Here is a 24,750-nt window from a genome sequence, read left to right on the forward strand (position 1 = left end):
GAGATTGAGTTTGTAGAAAAAAATATAGTTTAGAGAGCATTCTTTCTTGCTTATTTTCTGTTATTCAGACTTAGTACAAAGACAAAGCAGTTTCCTAAGGGAACGTTTGCTGTATCATACCTTTGTCTCTTGTCACCAGCAAACCTTAAATAATACATGTATCTCCAATGGCTGCTTCTTTCTGCATGAAAAAGTGCAAAGGAGGCACCAGTTATATCTATGTCCTTATTTTGCTCGCTTAAGTAGCTAGCTGTCACTGTAAAGAAAGGCTTTCTATTTTTAACCATAGACCTTTTGCTACCCACATTGTAAGACAGAACAGTCACTCCAATATTATTGTGACTGTATTTTTAATTTTTTTTAATGTGTAATTTGCTTTTAATAGATACAGTTTTGGCTATACTCTCAAACAAGAGTTCATAGAAAGAGTTCAGGTTGAACTTGTCCTTGGTGAAGTAGTACCATGGATGAATTCAGTCCTCCCTATGAACTGACTAAAGCTGTTCTAACTATGCTATATAAGTTATCTGTAGCTTGGACTTAGAGGTCATATATCCTGTACTGATGACTTCATGAGAAATTAAATTAATTAGAGAGCAACTCTCAAAAAACTTTTTATTTTTAAAAGTTTTATCTTTTAATTGGTTTATTAGGAAAATCCCAAAGACAGACACCCTTAATTATGATAACGTATTAACTGAATCAAATGCCTAGTTGCTTCTCTTATTTTGTAACACTGTATTTTATGCTCATTAGCCATGCAGTTTTACAATAGTTGTACTGCAAGTAAAAAGATACGATTTTTCTATTCAGGAAAGGTCCTCTGTGTGCATTGGATATTGTTCCATTTAACACCTTCATGTTTATGGGAAAGCATATCAGTAGCCGTGGCACCCTGTGTTTTTAACTAATAGAATATTAAAAGTCGTATATTTGTGAGTATCTTGTCACAGCTGAAGTTCACTTCCCTTTTTTAACAATGGCTCAAAAATTCATGTCTAGATTAAAACTTTCCCAAAATGAAAAAAAAATGTTTGGGTCTAATATGATGCATAGGTGCTGGAACCAAATGTGGTGTCCATTAATTCTGGTTTTGACTCCTCCATGTCTTTGTAATTAGCACACTAAAAATAAGCCAAAGCAATGTTTTTCATTGAGGAGAGCTAATGCAGGCAGATGTGACTGGGGCTGTTTAGTCACTCCTCACTGCAGTAAATACTGTACCCGTAACTGAAGAAGAATGTGAATGTAAAAATTACAAATTGACTAGAATGAGACTCATTCTAAGCATAACTGGAAAAAAAAAAAAAAAAGAGAGAGAGAGAGAGAGAGAAAAGAACAAAAAAAGAGAAAGGATGTCCAGAGAGCATCACCTAGATTTAAGAATGTTCACTGACTCTGGGTTCCTGCCAGAGGGTGTCATTCTAAGCTAGCTAGTGAAAGCACCTTAAAACAAAGAGAAATGGGATTATTTAAAAGAGCAGAGATTCCCTGAGCTGAAGCTACAGGCAAAGCCATTTAATGAAGTTCCTATTTTAAAGAGTAGCCTTTCTGCTATCATTTATGGTATTAAGAGTATTAAGAGGACATGTGATTCTCCTCTCACTAAGGAATAGAACAGTGGTGATGCAACTGAAGCCAGTAATTCCTTAGTACATGAGTGCCTCTAAAAGTCTTCATCTGATATCCCTATTGAAACAATTAATAATGTGAAAAGTGCTAACATAATAACTCTCAACCCTTTAGTATTCTAGTGACTCACTGCACTGGGAGTTTGGAGGTTTTTTTCCTTTTTTTTGTTTTGTTTTGTTTGTTTTTTGGAAGAGGTTTTGGCTGCATAGAAGCTGGTCAGTCATATCTGATCATTTAAATAAATTACTTTCTCCAAGTAATTCTGAAATGTTCAGCGTTAGCTAAAGAAGCAATTCATATTGGCCTTCAGTACCATCAGAGGAAGAATGGGCCACATATTCAGTAAAACATTTTATCTGGGAAAGTATATTAAGAATGTGATAGTTGGCAACCTTCCTCTGGTGTAACACCTCACTGTGCTCTGGAAGAGCCAGCTGGAGCCCTTTTATCTTGCTCCAGTTTAGTGAGACTGAAATTTGTGACGTTTCAATGTTTTTCTCTCTGCCTCCTTGCTACACCTGTTGTAGCCAGCACTGCATGTCAGACCTTTGCCAGCTTCATAGAGATCTCTTCTCAGAAAAGCCATATTGATCAAGGTTTTGCTGTCTTTATAATGTCATTGTTAGGCTTGTATTAGAGTAGCTGTTGTCTACATTTGCTGCAGCTGAGGATCCAGTATAATAGACATTGCTGAAGACCATAGTCAACAATGCTTTTTGGATTCAGGATGATGGACCTTGTGCTTTGGGAAAAGAAGGCTGGAAACTTAGCATTATAAAAAATGTTTCTCTCTTCCTTTTGCCAAGCCATATTCTAACCGGCTCGAGGGGGACATATCTTTCTATTCTGTGTGTATGATTGGATATGTATCTATACTCTGAATATTGGTGATAAAAACATATATATTTGATTGTCAAATAAAAATGTGGGATATTGCTTACTGTACATTTCCTGTGTTGGAATGAGTGCTTTAATTCTGATGAAAGTTGTTCTCCACTTCCTGTCTATGAAGAAGTCTGTGTATGTGATTTTTTGAAGTTTGGTTAGGGAACATCTTTCCATTGACTTAGTTGGATTTGGAGTTGAGATCTAACATCTCTAAATTGGAAAACAGAAGTATTTCTGCTTTCAGATTATGTACTGTAAATTAGGGTAGTATTTGAAGTAATAGGACCTATATCATCTCAAGGATTTACACTATCTTAAAGGGATTTACACTCTCTTAAATGTTGCTTTATAGTACGTGACAAGCCAGTTATCAAATATGAATAGAATGTGTCTATAGCATCTTCTGTTGACATCAGAATTACCCTATTACTTAAGTGCCTCTTTACTGCTGCCTGTCTGTCCTTCATTCCACTGCACTCAATCCTGACTGTTAGTTTAGCTAATGTTAGGTAGAAAATGCCTCTTACGATGTTCCATGTCCTTCCCCATCAGTCTACTTTACCTACTGTAATGAGATCGAACACCATTTCACAACTGCTTTCTGTTTTGAAACGTTGTAATACTTAGTCCTTCACAAAAGTAGCATACTCTTGTTTGTTACTTACAAAAATACGGTCTGATCAACAATGTTATTTGTATGAACTGGGGAGAGTTAAGAATCTGGAGCTTGTCTGAACACAAGATCCAGATTTGACTGGACAAAGGGCTTGAATTGATGAAGATTAGGTCTTGCAAGCTGTAGTTGCAAGATTTCAGCCTCCAAACTGCAACAGTCTCCTAAGAGTAGCTTTTGTATAAGGCAAGGCACTCTTTTTTTTTTTTTTTTTTTTTTTTCCAGTTATCCTGTATTACCTTTACTGTAGTGTACTCTACCTGTTTAAGGAATGCTGCGTTTCTTTTTCTTTTTTTTTAAGGGCGACTTCACTAAATCTACATTGTTTGACATAAACCAAAAGTCTGGAATTGCTTGACAGACCTTGCAGAGAAGGGAATCTGCTCAGTCTTAGTTCAGCTAATCACCTGTGAGAACTGTCTAAAAAACCAAATGGCAAAGGCACCTTGTTGGCTTATTTTCGTGCTAAGTAATCTCAAAAGCATATATTTCAAAGGAAATCCGTTTTGGAGAGTCTTGCATCTGAGTCTTGCATTTTACCTCCCGCTCTCAGGTAGACCTGTTTTTCAGTATAGTATGTCCCTGTCACTACATTGTTATGACTTCAAAGTTTCTAGTCTTAACTGAAGTAACTAATGAAGTAGCATGTATCTCCCAGTTTCTTCATATGAAAATTTTGGCTTCCTATCTCTCGATACATGTGAATGTTTGAGGTAGTATTCTCCCTTATTCTAACAAGGAATTAACCAGTATAACCTCTTTGGTTTCCTCTGTATTTTGCTTTTGTTTTTTAGTAACATTATTTGTTGCCTGTTTGATTAAGTACTTTCTTTACCTGTGGGATCTTAGTCTGAAGCTGCTGAATATACTATGCAGTAATTACTGATCTGTAGTATACTGTGAAGAATGGGAGGTAAGTTCACAAATGCAGCTAGTTTTCAAAGACAAAAGGGACTAAACTGCTGCTCCAAGGAAGGTTGTGCACTCTCACCTGTCAGCTTTCTCTCACTAAAATAACTCCTGTAACTAAGTGCCTGGCAGTTTCTTGTTTGTGTCAGTGTTGTCTCTAGATTTGTAGTAAACCCTCATAAGGTTATCTCTGGGATAACACAGGAGCTGAGGAGTGTGCTGAATGAAGACAGACATTGAGTTTCTCCTGGAGACAATATGACCCTATTTTTGTCTGTGTTTTGCAAAACTGGTCTATATTTGAAGAAATAAACATGAGGCGTCTGTCATATATTTTAAAAGTATATGGCACAAAAGGAAGGTCTAGAAGTATTCTGATTTTTTTACGGGTAGAAGAGATTGAATTTCACACCAAATACGTAAGCAAAGGTTGAGAGTAAAAATCAGTTTGTGATGATGATAGACCAGTGTACTGCATTTCAGAGCTTTTCTTAAGCTCTTTCAATCTGCCTTGTTTTTCTACACCAGTTTTGTTTTAAATTCCTGAAGGTGTTTTCATCAAAGTCATTCAATAATATTGATGGATTTCTTCCCTCCCAACCTGTCTTAATCTCCCTTTCACTGTTTATGACCCGTGTCACTGAACAGATGGTAAAGTACTGAAAGATCTTTAAATGTAAAGAGTTTAAGCTCTTACTTCAATAAGAGTATATGGATATTTTCTTATACAAGTTCAGAGGCTGGAAATGAGGTGACCTTAAAGCAGCATTTATATAGTTTCTCTTTGGAAGAAACTTAAAATCTTTATTTTAGACTGACATCTTTATACATGCAGGATTTTGCTGCGATTTTTTTTCTTGCAAAGCTGCTAACATAATTTTTAAATCTTTTTGCTAAAGATACCTTAAATTGAATTTCCTTTGCAAAAACTAACATCAGAATTTTTAATAGGGTTCATTAGTAGGTTATTTTAATTTTTAATCATAGAAGGCAAAGCTGTATAAATATTTCAAAGATGGTGCATGTTTTAAATGGAAAAGGGATAGTAATATTTCTATCATGAGAACAGAATTTGATGAAGATGTCAAAAATTCCAAGTCTTGTGTGTCCCATTTGTGTGGGGAAGATGGAGAGTGAGGGTTTCTGATTTGATAGCTTAGAGATAAATCCATTGTAGACCTTAATGTTTCATTGGTAAAATGTGAATCAAAATCTTAATACATTTATTAAACAGCCTTCCTTAAGGACCTTGACAACCTACTTGAAGACTCAAAAGAAAGCCTAGTACTCATTAAATTAAAATAATTGCATCAAATTTTCGGAAAACCCCAGAGGCATGAACATCATAGTAGGAAGCAAACCAATTGTTGTTATTATGTTAAGACTGTTCTTGCTAATAGGTCCCAATTCCACAAATGTTTATTCATGTGAGTAAAGTAACTTAAAAGTTACTTTGGATTCTTAACCAGCATCGGAAGGCCTTAGAAGTGGTCATATTTGCAGTTTCTTAGCTAAAGTGGCTCTCTCAAGGCTTCCTTATAGTGAATTCCAATTCTGAAAGGGCAGAACTCAACATTTCATGTTGTAGCTGCTGATATTTCTCCAAATAGAACCAGTGGCCTTGTAAACTGATGCACACTAAAGGGATATATGTTTCAAGAAAACTGAATCATTTAGGTCTGTTTTGAGCAAATGTAAAAACGTTAAACTTTGGATCATACTCAGTGAGAAACAGAAGCTAGTAAACAGCATGGGTCCTACCTGCCATGGGGAAGATGTGCAGCTTTAATCTTGAGTGAGGATTAGTGTGCTTAGAGTTACTGGCCAGATGGTCAAGCTGTGTGTAGTAGACTACAGCTCTGACTGTATCCATGGCAAAGGTCATTAGAATGGTTATGTTAGAATTAAGGAAAAGGCAGCTTATAAGCAGTTGGGATAATGTTGTGGTCCAGCTGGTCATCCTTGTGGTCCACAGGCCTTTTGAGCCTGTCAATTACCATTTGAGTGAGTGCAGGGAGCTTGGTTATAATCCTGCATGTATCTGAGCATTTTCCTTCCTTAGGAGTTAGCAAAAAACATTTAAAAGTGGTGGTTCTAGTGAATTCTTAATATAACTACTGTAGAAGCTTTTAGTTGTCATAAAAAACAGAAAATACACAAATGCTGTCTATACTGCATCATTATGTACTCACCATATCCCTCTTCTTGTGAAATGGTCGAACCAGAAGCATAGCCAGCTAGTGCATACAGATGCATAGCACCTAAAAGAACATAGAAAGCCATGGAAACGTAAAGGCAATTGGCTCCAGCAGAGGAGAAACTGAAACTTACTGTCTAGACAGTATTGCTATAGGCCCTTAGGAATAGGCAGCATTTCTTATGAGAGAAGAGACATCAATCACACATTTAGACATATCGAACTAGCATCATGACTTTATTTATCAGGTCAATCCTTTTGTGCTCCTGCTGCTGATGTTCATGTTCATGCTGGGTTTTGAACATTTACCATAATTCAGATGTGTTTCTAAATTGTATTTAGCTAAGTGCATTTCAACCAGATTTTTTTGTTTATTTTGGTTGTTTTTTTTTATTTCTGTTTGGAAACACCTCCTCAGCATCCAATCTTTCAATGGTTAGTGACAGGCAAACTAGCTCATATGAAGTTCTTAGGCTGAGATATCTAAGATGCTTATAACCTGCTGTAGCTGTAATTTCTGTAGTATTTCCAGGTTTTTTTTGACTGGTGCTTATAGCTTAAAGTACATTGATGTGCAACTTTTCAAACGAGTAAGTGTGTGTGTGCATGTGCGCGTGTGTGTTGGGGCGAGTGCAGTAACTTATAATGCTTTATTGCTAATTTCTCCAAAGGGAATGTAAGAGAGTGATACTGTATGTCTTTATGATAACATACGTTGTAGCTACAGCTGAAGTGGTGTATCTTGGTACAGCTAAATGGCAGTATGCCAGAAGACATTAAGAATTTTGTTGACTCCTTTGTATGTATGTTGTGCTCCTGTATCTTTTATCTTTTTTTTTCTACTCTTAAAGTAGATGTCTTCTCTAACAAGAATTTCAACAGCCCAACATTATTCTTCAAGTATTCTGAGTTCTCCTTTTGGTTAAGCCATATACCAGCCTGCAAACTTGAGCACTGTTGTTTTTCAAAATCTTTCTGTGGCAAGAAAAGCCTTTGGTACCCTCAGAGAATAATCAGAAACTTCTGAAGTGCCATAGAAAGAGGTCTTTAATCTGTATGTTGTGTCAGATGAGCAGAATTTTTCTAAGGATGTCAAGTGAGGCTAGAATAGAAACCCATTTCAATAGGCTTATATCCTAAGTACTTCAGCTCAATATGCTTAAGGAAAACACTTGGAAGAGGGAGTGTGTCACATTTAACCCTTTGTTATTTCTTGTTTCTTCACCATGCAGTTGCCGAGTATCCAGTCATGATCAGAAAAATAAAGGGGCTTTTTGAAATATGTTAATTATTTTCTCTGATTATGTTATCCTCTTCTGAAGAGGCCTGAAAGAGTGATCGATAGTGTCAACTAAAAGGAAATGATAAAAGCTTTCCTCTTGACTGGGTCTTTGCCTACAAATCTAGTTTTAACTTGAACATCAAAATAGTTCTTCTTTTCTAGTGTTATAAATCACTGACATTTCTCTGTTCTAGGATAAAAAATAGTCCATATTCAAAGTCCTACTTGTGTGGAATTCTAACTCTGACTTGTGAACATACCTTGGACATAGCTGCAATAAAAATTATTTTTCACTCTTCTTCTCCCTTTCATTTGTCTCCAATTTATATCACATAAATGATTAATGCAGAATCTAGGATATCCTTGCAGAATTAATACTGAATTTTTAAGACAGAATCTTTTGATGCCTGGCACACAGAGAGCCAGCTACTAAGATTTTGTTGCATGTATAACCTGGAAGACTGCAAGCAATCCTTTAGATTAGTGCTGCTAGAGAACAAAAGTGCCATCAGGATGGAAATAGCAGCTGAACAACCACAATCCTTTTGGTTTACTGCAAATGTTTACAGTAACTCTGTCTTAGATTTGAGTGATGGAGCTTAGTTACATCTCCTTTGTGAGGTACAACAATGTTGTTCTCCCCATTTTAAGCCACAAAAATCTTGTATCTATAGCAGGGATATTACTCACAAAGGTGTTTACTGATTTATTCAAGAAATTCATGGAAGTGTGTGGTAGAGCAGGTAATTAAGCTTAAATTTCTCTAGTCTGATTTTGGCCTATGCAAGATCATGCTTTCCACAAAAAAAGGTTAGCCTCTTTAGACCATACTTAATACGTTCTTGCCTGCTGTGTAACAGCTTTCTGTTGTATGGCTGTAGATTTAGCATTTTATAGAAGAATTCACGCTTTCTCTCATGACAGAAGACTAAGTAGTTTGCAGTCATCTCACTAAATTACTATTGAAAAATGCAGTAAGAGAACGGAAGGCTATTGCTAAAGTGTTTGTGCAAGTAGCAGAAAGTGGCAAGAGGCACATTGCTATTGTTGACTCTTAGCCTAGATTCAGCTTGTTTTTTCTTTAGAGTAACTCTATGGCTCACCTCTGAGGCCAGTCTAATATAAGAGCTCTAGACATAGATGGTAAGTAAATGATTGCTATTTGAGAGCCAATTATTTCTAAAATTAAAGCTCTTTCAAACTGTGAAAGGAGAAATTGGATGTATTTAATGAATGTGTCTTTATGTGGACAATTTATGTTTAATTCATCAACCTAGAGACATGTTAGGGTGCTTGTATGGATCAAAGATAGCAAGAGCAACTGCACATTATACCCCAAATTTACTGTAGATTCGGAGACTGTGATAACATAAATGATAGATTTACACATTTCTGTATACTGGGTGCGTTTTGAAGAGAGTGAGATAGTGACTTCATACTTTTTAAAAATTAATACTTTCCTGCTTTGATCTCTTCTAGTTTTCAAGCACTCTAAATGCTTCAGGTTTCTATGAACAGCACTTGCTCTGTAAGGTGTGACTGGCTGGCTTGTATCCTAAGCAAGCATCTTGCCTGCCTCTAAATGAGCTGTGAGATTGAAAGAGGCTGCTAATTTTGGTGGAAAATAGGTGGGTCTTTTTGTTGTTTTTTAACCTTCTTATTTTCTACGGCCATAACATGTGTCACCTAAATCCCTTGACTGGATAGGCCAGAACTACAGCTTTAGGATTAGTGCTTATGGTGGATTTAGGATTTCAAGCAAACATGTGTTGCTGTGTTTGCATTGTATCTATTTTTTTTCTGCCTGGAGAGAAATAATCTTTCTTTCATCGGAGATGCCTATGAAAATACTGAGGAGAATCTTCTGAGAAAAGGTGAAAATGTGAACAATGATTTTTTGAAGAGCCTTATAAGAAGAAAACATCCCTTTTTTACAGACCTGGAATGAGAGTGAAAACCTACATGGATTTGCGGTGAAAGGCAAAGGTGACTCAGGAGGGTGGAGATGGGAATGGGCTGTACTCTTATCTTTGCGCTTGTTTACAGCAAGAGATAATATTGATGGTTTTTGAAGAGCAAGGAGAACCCTCAGGAAGAGCGGGACTTGCGAATCTGTTAGGAATCAAATATATGCAAGGAGTACCCCTGCGTAACAGTGGTTGTCAGAAGGAGGAAGCAGCATGCAGAATCCAAATGTGAATTGATATAATGAATTGGTGGCTGCTCGGCAGCTGATGATGTAGCAAAGGAAAAAGAATATCATCTGGAGGTCTCTATACCAGAAATAGATTCACCTAAATGCTGTCTTGCCTCATAGGACTAACAGTGTCCCTCATGTATCGTCTTGAAGATGTTGAACTGTAACTCATCTCATCCTCCAAAATAGAAACATTGGTATGTCACAGAATAAAAAGGATTTTGCTGGTATTTTTATAGTTTAAATCTGGATGTGGAAGAAGACTTAAATTTACTGTGAAACTGCTCTGTAACAACCTGAAAAATACTACTGGATTTTTGAAATCATCAAATATCTTAAAGAGTTTTTTTCCTAACAAATTTTCTATGCTATTAAGTTGAAAATTTGTGTCTACAGAATCTTGATCACTGGTAAGGCCTGCAGAACTTGTGTTGAGTTCTAAAGCTGCCATTTATCTCAGACATGGATGCCTCAAAATCTCCCTTGCTTCAAAATAAGTTTTCAGTTGCCTGCCTGGCTGAAGAGTTTTTCTGGGTTGGTGGCAGCATCGTAGCTTCTCCAAGATGGAAAATTGGTCATATTGGTAAGATGCAAACTTTCTTAGGGGTGGCGGGGAGCAGAATCCACCTAGCAGAGAACAATCCAGGTTTTATGTAAGAGAAAACTGTACTGAGATCTCCGTCTCTGACTTCATGTTGTAAGAGGAAGAATGTACTCTAAATACACTGTTTGCCCCCCTTGTGAGCCACCGAACACTAGATTCTGTAGGTAACAGCGATTATTAATAGCAGTATGTTTGATTCCTAAGGCAATATGTCAAATTGGAATTTCTACAAACACACTGCATTAGCATAGGTATCTGAGAAGCAAAACCAGCTTTTTTACAGGCAACAGTGAATGTTAGAGCTTCTGTGGTAGTCCGTGAATATTATTGATGGAATGTCTTTGGGGCCAGAGGTGGCATTCTGGGAGCTTTTATTATGAGAGTTGTATGGCAAACTGTCACGGAGATTCTTCAGGCTCACAGAAATCAATTGTGCAGTTCATGTGCAGCATTCTCAAAATGCCTTCTAATTCCAAGACTTTTGAGCTGAACAGAATTCTCATCACACTGAGCTGGTTTTATTCATTTTTAAAATATCAGATGCCTCCTGTGTAAGCTGAGACTGATATTCCTGACAGGTATAATTGTACCCTGACAGTTCTTTGATTTGTCTATTGATGAGCCAACTGTAGCTGAAAACCCATTTCTGGTGAGACTTTTTAAAAATGTGGCAATTACTGCTTGTGGGGATTTGCAGTGCTGAATGTATGACAGGTATGGAGGTCCCTTATCTGCGTACTTTTGTTACTTATTGTAACCATAATGCTCTTTATAGTAACTATAAATGTTAATATAAACTATGAATGACTACCCTGAGTCACTTTGCTGCATTAGTCTGGCATGATTTAGGAAGAACACAGGAACGAGTTCTGTGTTTCTGTTTCCTGCTATGCTATAGCATTGTTTTTGCCAATTGGTGCAGTACAGAGGTTCCATCTACTCTCCATGTCTGTATTTTATCCAGATACAAATTAGAATTACACATTATATCAAAAGGAAGTTGAACCTCTGCTGAATTTTTGTAAAAAGGCACCACTGAAGTGCAACATGTTATTTAACCAAGAAGGAAAGATTAAAAAAAAAAAATAGTTACTAGCCATTTCTACCAAAAAACAATTCATTGCAACGCTGAGAGATTTTTATCTGAACTACAGGAATAAACCCTTAGAGAAGGTAGCTGAACAAAAGTAAAGCAAACAGTTATACTTGACTTCTCATCAGTGTTCTATTTATATGCTCTGAAAGTTTTCAGAAAAAAAGATGTAATTTTCAGTTTGATGGAAGTACCACTGTGATTTTATTCACAACTGTTCCCGTCAGTCTCTCTAGTGCTCTAAACTTTCAGTGATGTAAACAGGAATGGGTGTATTTTTCAGTACTCATACATATGTAGAGATGCGGAGGTGCACTTTTTTTCCTCTCTCCGTTTCGACCTCCTGCTTTGTGTTACTGCCTCTACCTACGCTGCCTCTAACTAACTCCTCTGCATACCTTAAAGATTGTACTTTCTGCCATCTATGTAGAAACCTGAAAAGCTGTTATTGTTCTCCTAACACAAGAATGAAAAAAATTCTTGTGATTTCCTTTCCTTCTGTCACCAAAACCACAATGATAATCACAGATACTTAAAACAAATATTTGGTACGGTCTGACCATTGAACTTTCAGGTACATCGAGAAAAACCTGAACTCAGATTTGTTTCTGCAAAAAGTAACTGCAATTGTACACTGAATCATCAAAAGAGCGGTGCAATGTTTCAGATCAGTTGGAATTGTCAGCAGAGTGGCTGTTCATGTCCTGTGTGCTCTGTAGGTTTGGGTAAGCAATCTTGTGGAGGAGAGCAAGGAAAGAAAATCAAAGCATGTATGTTGCATAATGTGTACTCTGATTTTGATGCTTCTGCTGTGTTTTTTCTGTTTTGTAACAGATGTTGTCTTAGTCACTTCTATAAAATTTTTATTTACAATAAACAAAATAAATATTGATAGTATTCACTGTATCCTGAGAGGAAGTTGGAAATTTAAAGTGTTTTGAAGTCCGTATGATTAGTGCTAATAGAAACCTTTTTTTATTAGCTATTTTGACAAAAATGTCAAAACCCGTAGATACTGTAAAATTAAAATAATTTCAAGCTTTCCATAATTAATATCTCACAGTAAATTTGAAAAATACTTACCTTTCTTCTGAATTGGAATGAAAGTAGATATTGAAAATACTGTACTATCCTGGGAAGTGGTTGAACTGAGTTTTGAATCTACCTTGGATATGATGCTGCAGTGAATTGCTGTAATGCTTCTAAGCTGTGGCACATCATTTGCTTTTATGACTCTTACCTGGAGACCACATGATTTCATCTGAAAGCATCTTTGATTAAAGCCAAGAGATCGGCATTAAGAAATAAAATACCACACAAGGAATTATCCTGCTCTTAATTTAATACCTTCTCTCTGTAAATATTTTAGTAACATGAACAGCGTATTCTACAAAATTGTGGGTTTAAGTCTTTTATTATTGGTGATTGGCTTTCAAACTAATCTATTTTGGTGAATCTTCTTTGCCTGAGTAAATAAATTGAACTTGTGTGATTATGAGCCCTAAGGCAGAGGAACTTCCAAGATTTTTTCCATTTCTTTTTACTCTGCCTTGCTTCTCTTTGATATTTTTGCATTTGCCCCTCAGATTTGAATCACCTCAAGGAATTGTGTACATCTTGAAACACATGGAATGAGTGTATTAGATTAGACGCTGTAAGCTGTATACACGATTGGTTTTTAAGGACAATATCTCTACCTTAACCTCTGAATTTTCTGTAATTTATAAATCAATCTGAACTCACTAGAATATGTTATATACTTATTAGTTTTCATCCTTCTATCCAGATTCAGTGTAGTGATTTACATTTCTCATTTCTATGTCTGGAAAAGCTATGTAAAATTATTGGACAAAGGTAAAGTTTTAATTTTACTTATGCAAGCCAAGCAGACAAGCCACAGAATTAAGTTACAGGCTAAGCTCTGTCATTATGGGAAGTAAATGAGAGCAATGCAAAAATGTGGGAGTCCTACCTTCCTTCCTGTGAAATAGCTAGCCTCTAATGATTTGAAACTGATGTCAAGCTTAGTTCCTTGCATTAGCTCAGTTTCAAAAGAACACCTTCTGATTTGAATTCATTAGAAATCTGTTAGAAAAATGTAGGAGAACAATGTGTACTATATTCTTGTGCCCACTGTTCCCACTTGAGCATCTGTTTTGCATTCTCCTTCCCCTGTTTGTAGAACACCTTATGGTAATATGTTTGCTATCATTTATGACAACAGTCCAGGCAAATTTCTACCCTTCTTGTTAATGTCCTAAAGTTCAGTTCCTTATGGCCTTAAGTGTTTTGTCTGGTGCCCTGGTATCAGTGTCAGAGAGCAGCAGGGACGAGCTGCTCTTAGGAGGAGGCAGGAGCCCTGTGTGATAGCAAGGCAGGCAGAAGCAGTAGCTTTACCAGCCCAGAGATGCAGTTCTGCAACACTTGAGTAAGGCAAGCAGAGAATGTCTCGTGATGGTAAATAGGTTCAGCCAAGAGTCCAGATCCCCAGACAAACCTATAATGATGAGGCAGGTCTGAGGTCAAGCCAGGAACACAAGTCTGTGACTAAATGTTTCTGATTTAGGACTGAAGGCAAAAATTATTATTTTATTGGTCCAGTAGCCATTTTAGGACCCAATCTTGCAATTGCAAGTAGGTAGAGGTGTTTTTCTAGGTTTGCTTATTAGGATTTTTCACCTGCTGAGAGTATCTAATCTGGGTAAGTATTCATGGAACTGGGCTTCTGAACTTGAGCTGCTTAGGGGAAAGTGGCAGGTCTTCTGCAACCCCAGGTTATGGGTTACAAATACAACTATTTTAGCATTTAATGATATTTCTGACTCAGTCATAAAGAACTATATTTAACTCTTTCATATTTCAGACCATGTTAAAGCATATGTGAAGATTTATTCGTAATACATGTTATAGGACAGAAAGAGAATACTATTTTTTTTTCATATACCTCTATATCCTTGTAGTATCTTGAGTGCCTTCCACAATAAGGAAGTAAGGAATTCAAGAAGTTCTGCCTGAGGAGGAATTTCTTCAGTGTGAGAGTGACAGAGCACTGGCACGTGTTGCCCAGAAAGGTTGTGGAGTCTCCTTCTCTGGAGATATTCATAGCCCGCCTGGATGCAACCCTGTCTAACATGTTCTAGGTGACCCTACTTGAGCAGGGGGGTTGGACTAGATGATCTCCAGAGGTCCCTTCCAACCTTACCAATTCTGTGATTCTATGAATACATTCATCAATGCAAATAGTATATGCTCTGTATTATTCTTTCAGCCTTTTCCCAAGAAGAAAAGTTTAGAATCTTCTTTTTAAACACAGCAACATATTATTTACACTAGAGAACGCAAAATGAAAAATTGCTTCCTTCTACTTTGAGGATTTTTTTTGCATATGTTTTCCTAAGTATTGTGGGATAACATTACCATGTCATGCACCTTAATTGTGTTCCTTCTTGTAAGAATGCAGCCTTTGAAGATGGCTTCATCTTTGCAATTGCCTCAAAAATTAATAAAGTTATGCACTGTGTTATAATAACCTTCTTGTTTTTTAACATCAGATTTTAAAGCTTTTTAAAGCTTCTCTCTGCAGTGAAAATAATTTAACTCCACAGTAGTTTGTACTTAAAAGCATTTGAATTATTTGTAGAGTTCCTGGAATATTTTTGATGACCAAGTCAGGTAATTAAACATTTTTGGAATTGGATTCTGGACAGGTAGGTAGCTAAACTAGTTGATAGAAATCAGCTGCACTTCTAAATAGTGATACTGTTGACAGAACTACAGATTTACAAACCGGAATATGGAAAAAACATATTGCAGTTATGCCACAAGGTTCATGGAAGTTTGAGAGGCAAGTAGTTGAGGCATAAATCAGAACTCTTCTGATATGGTGGAATTGTACTAGTTTTCACTGGCCAAGGATCTGAGCATTCAGGTGAAATTTAATTCTGTGTTAAGAGGCAGTATGAGTTCTACATATCGCAGGAGCTCAAATTAAGCACTCAAAATAGTCTTGGGAATCCTATGTGTCTTGACCAAATTCCAACATATGAAAGTTTTGTACTTTAATATGGGAATGGAAATTTTCACAGTTACAGACAAGGGTTCACAGTTGCCTGGTCTTCCTGACTCTGTGATTGAGTAACCTGATCTCATACATTAGCACAGAAAATCTTATCTTACTCTTTGTCATGTATTGTTAATTTGGTGCCTGCTTAATATGTCTTCTTTCTGTAAAGGCAATTTGAAAAGGAGCAAAGTCTGGCTTATTGACGTCACCTTATTTCTTTCTTCAGTGGAAAAATGTATGAGTTCTATGCAAGCTGGTACACAGATGATCAAACTCCGTGGCAGTTCCAAAGGCCTGGTACGCTTTTATTACTTGGATGAGCACAAGTCGTGTATTCGCTGGAGACCATCTCGAAAGAATGAGAAAGCAAAAAGTGAGTGTAAACTGCAGAGCCTTTTTTCTGGTCCATCCTAGCGTCTTGCCCTTTTTTTAACAAGTCAGCATGATGGATTTCATTTCCATATGCAGGTGACTAAAAGGAATATTAATGTTGAACTTAAGGGCAATATACGATTTTATGAAGATTAGTAGTTTATAAAGATTAAGTTGCTGCCAGCTATGCAGGCTACAATAGTGTAATAACTTGGAAATGAGTTGTGGAAAAACTCTGTGTGAATTTGACACCTTACAATCTCAGTTTGGGGCCCTTTTTGAAATTGTCTCTACAAGATTATCTTTCACCTTTCCATCCCTGTTGCATAGATTATTAGTTACTGTATGACTGAAGAGTAATTTACCATGTATATTTTTTTGTAACTGTCAAAAGCATACAAATAAGTCAAATGTAGATCAGCTCAGATCATTTTAAGCCATCCCTTATGCTCTTGAAATAATAATAATAAAAATAAAGGACACTTCACAATCAATTATGCTATTTCGTAATGTAGAGATTTGCTTTCCCTATTCCAACTGCAAAAGAAGGAAATTGCAGTAGTTTTCAGCTTATTTGCAATTATTTCCTTATATTAGCCTGTACACTCCAAAGAAAATATAAGTGTTTGAGAAGCAATTATTTTTTCATAGTCACAAGTTGCAACCCGTAATATGATAGGACCTCAGCCATTTATTTAATAGAAGCTGGTTAAAGAGATGTGTGAAACTGCATTGGCAAGGGAATAGTACAGGGGAGATAAGATATCTGGCAACGATTGCACTGGTGGAAAAGGACACCAGAAGCTGAGGGGACCAACTTGTTCTTACAGTTTTCTTTTTATAAAACACATACTGGTCTTATCTTTATCTCTGGACATGGTTCATGGTTTTGCTGTCTAAAGGGGATGTAAGTTTAAGAGGTGTACTAGCCTTATGGTTAAATTTAAAGCTGGGTCTTGAAAGTTCTGATCCTACGACACTTACAGCTTTGCTTGTATGACCTCTGACAAACCCCCAAATTCAAGCTTTTTAGTATATTTAATCAGTCTCTCTGTAACACACTATCTGTGAAATGGGAATAATAGTTCCTTCTGTCGTTCCCTTAGTTTTTGAGCAGATTGTCACTGATATTGAAAGCAATAGGAGATTACTGAGCCACTGAAAATCTGACCCATTTCCTAGTTTGACAGTATGTTTTTGTGTCAGATTCAGGAATAATCAGTGGTTGCACAGCAGGGCACAACACATAGAGATACTCAAACGAAGAAGGACTGCATGAACTCCAGAATCTGTGTAGCTGTAGTGATTCCAGACTAGAAGAAAGGCTAACTTGCACAAAGGGCCAGTCTATACTAATACAACTCTTCTACCTTCAGAAGCAGTCCAATGTTTCTGCAGAGTGAACTCTACTGAGCTACAAGCTCATGTTGGGGCTAGGTGAAGGATCTCTGCACCATGGTTACTAGAAAGGTATACATGTAGACAGATGTGCCCACTTATCATGCTTGGAACCAGAGGGTTCTGATATTCATTGAGACTTCCTGATGCTTCTGCAGTGCAGAAAGTTGGTAATATTGTACATGAGCTTAATAGGGAAATAGAAATAAAACTAAACCTTAAAAAAAAGCTCCCTCTAATAGATTTCCCTGTCATTCCAATGATTTGGTGCCTCAATCAGTAACAATATTTTTATTTCTTATGATTTATCAATGAATACATTATGTACATTCTGATTACAGTGGATCATATCTAGGGAAATAACTAAGAAAAGGCTCCAGTTTGCTTGTATTTGGGAGGAACTGTAAATAAACTAAAAAAAGAGAATACACTGTCTTAAGGAAATGGAAGCTAAAAGTATAATCCAGGAAATGGAAGCTAAAAGTATGATCCTATTACATTAATATGCATATTGTCTCATGCCTCTTTTCAATCTCAGGCTATGAAGTGTGGTGCTTACGTAGGCTAATTTTGTTATAAATGCTTTTTCTTTTTATTTGAATTGTAAGGTATGCTCTTCCATTATGTGTTTGGCTAAGTAGCCATGTGATTCAGCAGTGTGATCAGAGGAAATGACTTCCTTCAAACAAACAAAAAGGGATTCCCTTTCTTTGTGGTCTTACTGTAAACCTGTCTGCATGACTATTCTTCTACACACAGTTGCTAATGAGCCACATACGTTTATCATTCTAGTCTCTATCGACTCTATTCAGGAGGTTTGTGAGGGGAAGCGATCAGAGATCTTTCAGCGGTATGCTGATGGCAGTTTTGATCCCAACTGCTGCTTCACCATCTACTATGGAGACCACATGGAATCTCTTGATCTAGTATCTTCTAGTGGAGAGGAAGCACGCACCTGGATCACAGGGCTAAAATATCTGATGGCAGGGATCAGTGATGAAGACAGCCTGTCAAAACGTCAGAGGACCAGAGACCAATATCCTTCTATGCTATATGAGTGTCTAGTGATTAGATTCCAAAAATTCCTTTAAGTATTTGTTGTGTTAGAAGTATGCACTAGGCTCAAAGTTTCAAAATAGTTTCTATTGCATTCCCAGTTTCCAGAGATAGACAGAAGTTCTTCAAGAGGATTGGTATGTGCCAGGTTTAGAAATGAATGGAGAATGGACTGAAAAATGCTTTCTGTCAGCTGTGTAAAGCTGTCTATTTGGTTTTACAGAACAAAATATGACACAACATTTCAATTTGCTCATTCTGTGCTGGAAGTGTACGTAACTAGAATGTCTTGCATATTGACCTTTGAAAGTCAAGAAACTGCTGCTGAAAAAACATATGGGTAGAGCTGTATTGTGTATTACCTTGAATATTTTTTCATCCTCAGCCTCATTTGCACTTTTTTGTAACATGAAAAAAATCACGTATACTTAATATGATATCATGCCCGTATTGCTTATGAGACTTATAGCCCATAAGTGCTGCTAAGATGCTGAAAGTGTTGCTGGGTATCACTTGTGTAATCAGCTATCATAGTATTTTGCAAGGGCCCTATTTTGAGTTTAAGAACAACCTGAAAATATTAAGTAATTTGAGATCCTAGCCTAAGCAAACCTCTTGAGCAAGGTTTGCAAGATGCTGTCACTCCGTGATATGATAGGAAGACTGCAAGAGCTTGAATTCCTAATAGGCAAAATAAAGAAACAAACAAATAAATAAATAAATAAAAATAAAAATGTGTAGTTATTGAGTATCAGCAAGATGAGGTTCTGGGAATTGCTAAAAGTTCTTGAAGAACTTTTACATTTGTATTCTAAAATGATACACTTGCATCGTTTTAGAATACAGATTTTTATTTTACCCTGATTTTGGAAGAATTCCTGCTGACAAGTTTAGTTCACACTGATATAAAGCTGTCTTATTTCACAGATCCTAGCTATAGTTGTTTTTCTAGTTTCTAGCCTGAAAATTTGCCTATGTAGTTTTAAAGTCTCAAAAGATTTTTTTTAAATAACATTCAGTAATATCCCTTGATATTCCATACACTTCCTTAACTCCTGTTCAATGTGGTTGAAACAGACCTTTGATGAGGCAGATAAAAATGGTGATGGGAATCTGAGTATTAATGAAGTACTCCAGTTAATGCACAAACTGAATGTGAACCTGCCCCGACAAAAAGTCAAGGAAATGTTTAAGGTAAGAAATGAGAAAGTTTTTTATTTCTTTTTTTTTTTAAAGAAAACACTAGCAGGGGAGATGGTAAATGCTGCAGGTGATTTGTTTCCACTCTGCTGAGAGATGCTATATAGTACATTTGACAAATTAGAAAGATCTCTGGAAACACAAAATGAATAAATTGTTATTCATAGAATCATACCTTTCAATTAAAGTTGCATTATATATATATGTATTATCAGGCAGCTGATATACACTGAGGTGATTTCAGTCATTTCTTAATATTGGTTCTGCGTGCAAACATAGCTGGATCCCACATAAATGATTACAGACTCATTAGAAGCCAAAGGATAAATTTCATATTCACATTGGTTAAAATTTGATCTAAACAATTATCTGATGATTGAAAACTGATAACTACTCATATTTAACTCACGTATTTCCCTCTTGCTGTTATCCTTCCAAAAAGGTGGTCTCAGATACTCCACCTTGCTGGGCCACCTGTCGTTACTGGCGTAGGGCTCCAGTCTCAGAAACACTCCTGCTGTTTGTTTCTAAAATCACTTAATTGTTTCTTTTATAACAAAACACATTTTTATTTGGTCTGATACATGATTATATGTTATACACCTGTATAATGTTTTGACATCTCCATAATTGGGAAACATTTGGTTTTCTACCCATCTGAAGACCAGAAATTTATACATAGGTGTTCTAAAATATATTTAAAACTATGCTACGTGAAGGTGCGGTCTTCCCAGTTCCAGTATTGTAAAGCCACAGTGAAGGTATATAGTGTGAAAGTATAATTTATCACATTTAAAAAAATTACACTTAACTACTTCATTTTTTTTTCATATCACTCAAAAAATTACATTTTTGCAGATACACAGTCACATTTACATGTTTTCTCTGTTACGTCTGCAGGTGTTGCATCATACGCTGGTGATTTGTTAATAATCATTACTATTCATAATAGCGGTTATATCCATCCTTTTCTTGTTTGGAAGTGAAGACCCCTTTAAACCAGATACCTTTTTCCCTTGTTACCTTGGTTTACTGATACTTTTCTCTTAATTGAATTTCAGCCATGCAAATGATCCAAAAAAAAGAGACTGTACTTTTGCCTATACATATATGATAAAGAAACAAAACAGAAACAGCTAAGTATAGGCTAAATGACATACAGTTAATAATATCTATAGGTTTGTAAAGGTTTACTTATTTTTCTGTGCTACTTCTGTAAGACAAAAATAGCAGAGATTATTATTAATAGTAATCTTAATTACTAAGCTAGAACATTTACATCTGTAGGATTTTCTTGTGATGTTAAGGATCAAAAATAATAATTATGGCTCTAAAACTGCTGAAGTTATTAGACTGTGGAAATGAAATGAAATAGCATGGTCTGGCAAGGTTGAACAGTAGAGTACGAGTGCAGTGTGTGCTTTGGGGAAAGAGGAGGCTAATTGTGGATCAGTGTTAATATTTTAAAAATCTCTTTCTATGGGCACTTAAGAATAAATTTTAGGGTTATGGTAATACTTTGTTCTTGGGCAAATAATTGTGAATTGGTGTTTCTATGCAATTGTGAATTGGTGTTTCTATGCGGGCCACAAATGTTTTGCGAAGGCCTCTGTGTTGCTGTCCATGGTGCTGAGAACTTATTTTCAGCGTTTTCCTCAGTTGATACAACCGCAGTTGTATGGCAGTACATGAAGAAAATGATCGCTTATTGCTTTTCTTTCTACATGAAGGAGATTCACTAAAGAATAGAATAGATTAGACTTTTTTTTTTTTTTTTTTTTTTTTTTTTTTTTTTTTTAGTTCTCTGATCTTAAACCTCCTGTCTACAGCAAAGGTGAGCAAAGCAACCTGCTGACAATTCAGTTTTTGCAAACAAATTAGGGAATGCTGGAGAACCTTACATCAGAAAATATTCAAGCATTGTCTGTCCTGTTTGAGAAAAGTTTTGGCTTTCATTTTTTATATCTGTCCCCAGCATTTTCTTTTCATTCATTTTTTTCATGCTTTTTGGAATAGGCCTTTAAGAAACATAGTAACTACAAAATTTCTCCTCTGAGTAGTAATAACTATATCCTGTGGTGGATCCTGTTGTGATCAGGCTATTGCAAGATTTCTTGGGAGAAATTCCATCTGTACTCACACACAGTAGATAGATAGTACTGCTAATAGAGCTGAAGTGGTGCACATCACAGGCTGAGGCAACTGACCCCCCAAAATAAAGAATACCAATATGTGTATGTTTTTACAGTGTCATTTACTGTCTTTTTGACTTAGTTTTTATATTCTAGCAAATTATTATACTCACAACTCTTTTTAGTTATGGCTTTGGATTTAACAGGCATCCTCCCAGGAAACGGCCATAAAATTCATTTTAGCATGACTTGGGTTCTAATGATCTTCAAGAGAAAATATGAATGGATACTTCTTCCAGACATGCATGTTCTGTTCTATCTTCCAGGGCACAGTCTTTCATATGACAAGCATCAGCCTGATTAATCAGTCTACTCTAGCAGAACATACAGTGAGTAGCCATGTCAGGCAGCATCCACCTATTGTTGCTTTATTCTGATACAGGAGTTTGTTTAAAGCTTCTTCAGACTATTGCTGTGCAGCTGAATATCTCATTGTCTTATTGTTGTGTAATGCAGGAGGCTGATACAGATGATAACCAGGGCATGCTAGGCTTTGATGAATTCTGTGCCTTCTACAAGATGATGTCAACACGGCGTGATTTGTACCTGCTAATGCTCACCTACAGTAACCACAAGGACTACCTAGATACAGATGACCTGAGACGTTTTCTTGAGATTGAGCAGAAGGTAGGCCAAAACCGGGAAGAGACTTGCAGTCTGAATGTGGATGCCTGAAATACTGTTATCGCAGCATGTCATTTACAAGTGGCCTTTTCATTGTTTGCTTTCAAGTAAAGAATGAAAGACAGCAAGGGAGAGGAACTTTAGTCAGTCAAATTATAACAAACCTCGGCACTTTATGTTATAATAAGGTCATACAGGTAATCTTGAGGCTAGTCCAAATCTGTATGCAAAAACTCTGTAATACTGAGGGCAATAGGCTTTATTCTATCTGAGTTCAGGGTTTTTATGCCCAAAAATGGGAAGACCTTTAGATAAGCAAGAATGCTACTGAGTTCTTGGCATGAAATGTAACACCACTGACACATCTCAATAATGAGTCTATTTATTCTGGAGAAATTTAAATCCTGTTTAGATTCAATAAGCAGAAATTGGTTAAATATGTCAGTTATCAAGGTTGTATCTTACACCTGTGTATCTCACCTAGCACATTGATCTTCACGTACTTGTAAATGGTCCATCTAATCAAATTGTGCATAACTTACTATGCTCTCGGGTACTGGGCTTTAAATAAAGCTTCTTATTTCTTTTTTTAAGCAGGTGAGCTCTGAGTTTTGTGTGGGGTTTGGTGTTTGCTTTTTTTTCCCCCCCAATAGCTTTTGGATTTTTCATGACTAAGAGAAATCATTCAGGACATACTGACTACTTGCATTTTGTTTTGATTCTTAGTTCTTTCCTCACAGCATTTTGTGTATATTTAGTGTATGAATCAATTGGCTGGAACCAGGCAGAACATGTATAGATACTGTATATATACACTTTATTCTGAATGCATCTCAGGTTTTCAAAATCAACAGCCTCATGACAAGATAATTCCAGTCAGATCAGATTTCATATAGTTCAACGAAACTGACTATCAAACTCCTTTTCAGCCGTTTGAAATAGGAAAGATGTTCCAAGATTTGCTGACTCTGGAGTGGTTATTGAGCAAATGTCAGAAACATTGCAGTATTGAATCTATCAGCTGCTTTGATTTTTAAACAGGAAGAGAAAAGGCTTGGAGCCTTGTTGCCTAGATAACCTTAGCTTATTCTCTGATGAATTTTACTGGACTAGATAAGCTATACTTGGAAGGGAGAAAGACAAACAAAAGTTCTGTAATTGGGCATCATTGTAAGATTTGTAATTAGTGAGCTGGTTGTTTCTCTGACATTATCTTTCTGTTTGCCATTGAGGATGTGTTGGCTTTTTAAAGGAGAGGGAACGTTAGTCATGCATGTGAAAAGTGAGCAGCTACTTCTATTTTACCAACTTTGCTCAAGAGAGTATAAATGAAACAATTACCTTTTAATCTTGTGGGCTAGAAGAAGGCTAGAAACTGTTTGGTTAAGGTCACTACTCCTCCTGAAGATTGGACTTGCAGTTGAAGAACCGATTTAGTGCCTTCCAGGATGAGGAGAACCAGGACATGACTTCAAGGGAAGAGACTGGGCCAACAGACCCTGTGCCTTGCGGGAACACTCAGAAGAGGCGACGAGTAGTTGTGGGTCACTCCATGCTGCAAGGGATGGACACACCTATCTGCCAACATGACCTCTTGTCTCTAGAGAGTTTTGCTGCCTGCCAGGGGCTTGTATATGAGATGTCATCGAAAGACTGCCAAGGCTCGTCCACACATCAGACTACTACGTGGGTGCTAATGATACCAAGGGCAAATTGGAAACAATCAAACAGGATTTCAGAGCTCTGGGTATGGTAGTTGAGGGTCTGGGAGCCCAGATGTTCTTCTCCTCAATCCTACCAATGAGGGGGAAGGATAAGAGAAGGAATAGATGGATTTTCCAAGTTAGCAATCGGCTGCACTGCTGGTGTTGGCAACAAGGTTTTGGTTTCCATAATCATGGGATCTTCCACCTGATCAGGAAGAGGAAGTCGATGAGGCCTTCTACAGACAACTGGAAGTGGCCTCACAATCAAAGGCCCTGGTTCTCATGGGGGACTTCAACCACCCTGATATCTGCTGGCACAGATAGGCACAAACAGTCCAGGAGGCTCCTGTAGAACATTGGTGATAACTTTTTGACACAGTTGGTGGAGGAACCAACGAGGTGGAGTGTCCTGCTGGACCTTGTCCTAACAAACAAAGGACTGGTTGGAGACGTGAAGGTTGGGGGCAGCCTTGGCTGCAGTGACCATGAGATCACAGCATTTAGGATCCTGCATGGAGGAAGCAAGCTAATAAGTAGGAGTGTAACCCTAGATTTCAGGAGAGCAGACTTTGGCCCCTTCAGGGACCTACTTGGAGGAATCCCATGGGTTAAGGCCTTAGAAGGAAGGGAGGTCCAGGAGAGCTGGCTAGTATTCAAGCATCAC

General features: G+C 36.9%; 1 protein-coding gene across 1 annotated transcript in view; it reads left to right on the forward strand.

Moving 5' to 3' along the window:
• Positions 1-24,750, forward strand: part of PLCH2 (phospholipase C eta 2) — a 95,414-nt gene that overhangs the window by 30,690 nt on the left and 39,974 nt on the right. The window contains 4 exon segments of the mRNA XM_062593243.1: positions 15,765-15,911; positions 18,101-18,344; positions 19,429-19,558; positions 22,213-22,383. Of these exon segments, the coding sequence (XP_062449227.1) occupies positions 15,765-15,911; positions 18,101-18,344; positions 19,429-19,558; positions 22,213-22,383 (692 nt within the window).

This window comes from Rhea pennata, chromosome 22 (assembly GCF_028389875.1).
Source record: "Rhea pennata isolate bPtePen1 chromosome 22, bPtePen1.pri, whole genome shotgun sequence".
In the NCBI taxonomy this organism is placed as follows: domain Eukaryota; kingdom Metazoa; phylum Chordata; class Aves; order Rheiformes; family Rheidae; genus Rhea; species Rhea pennata.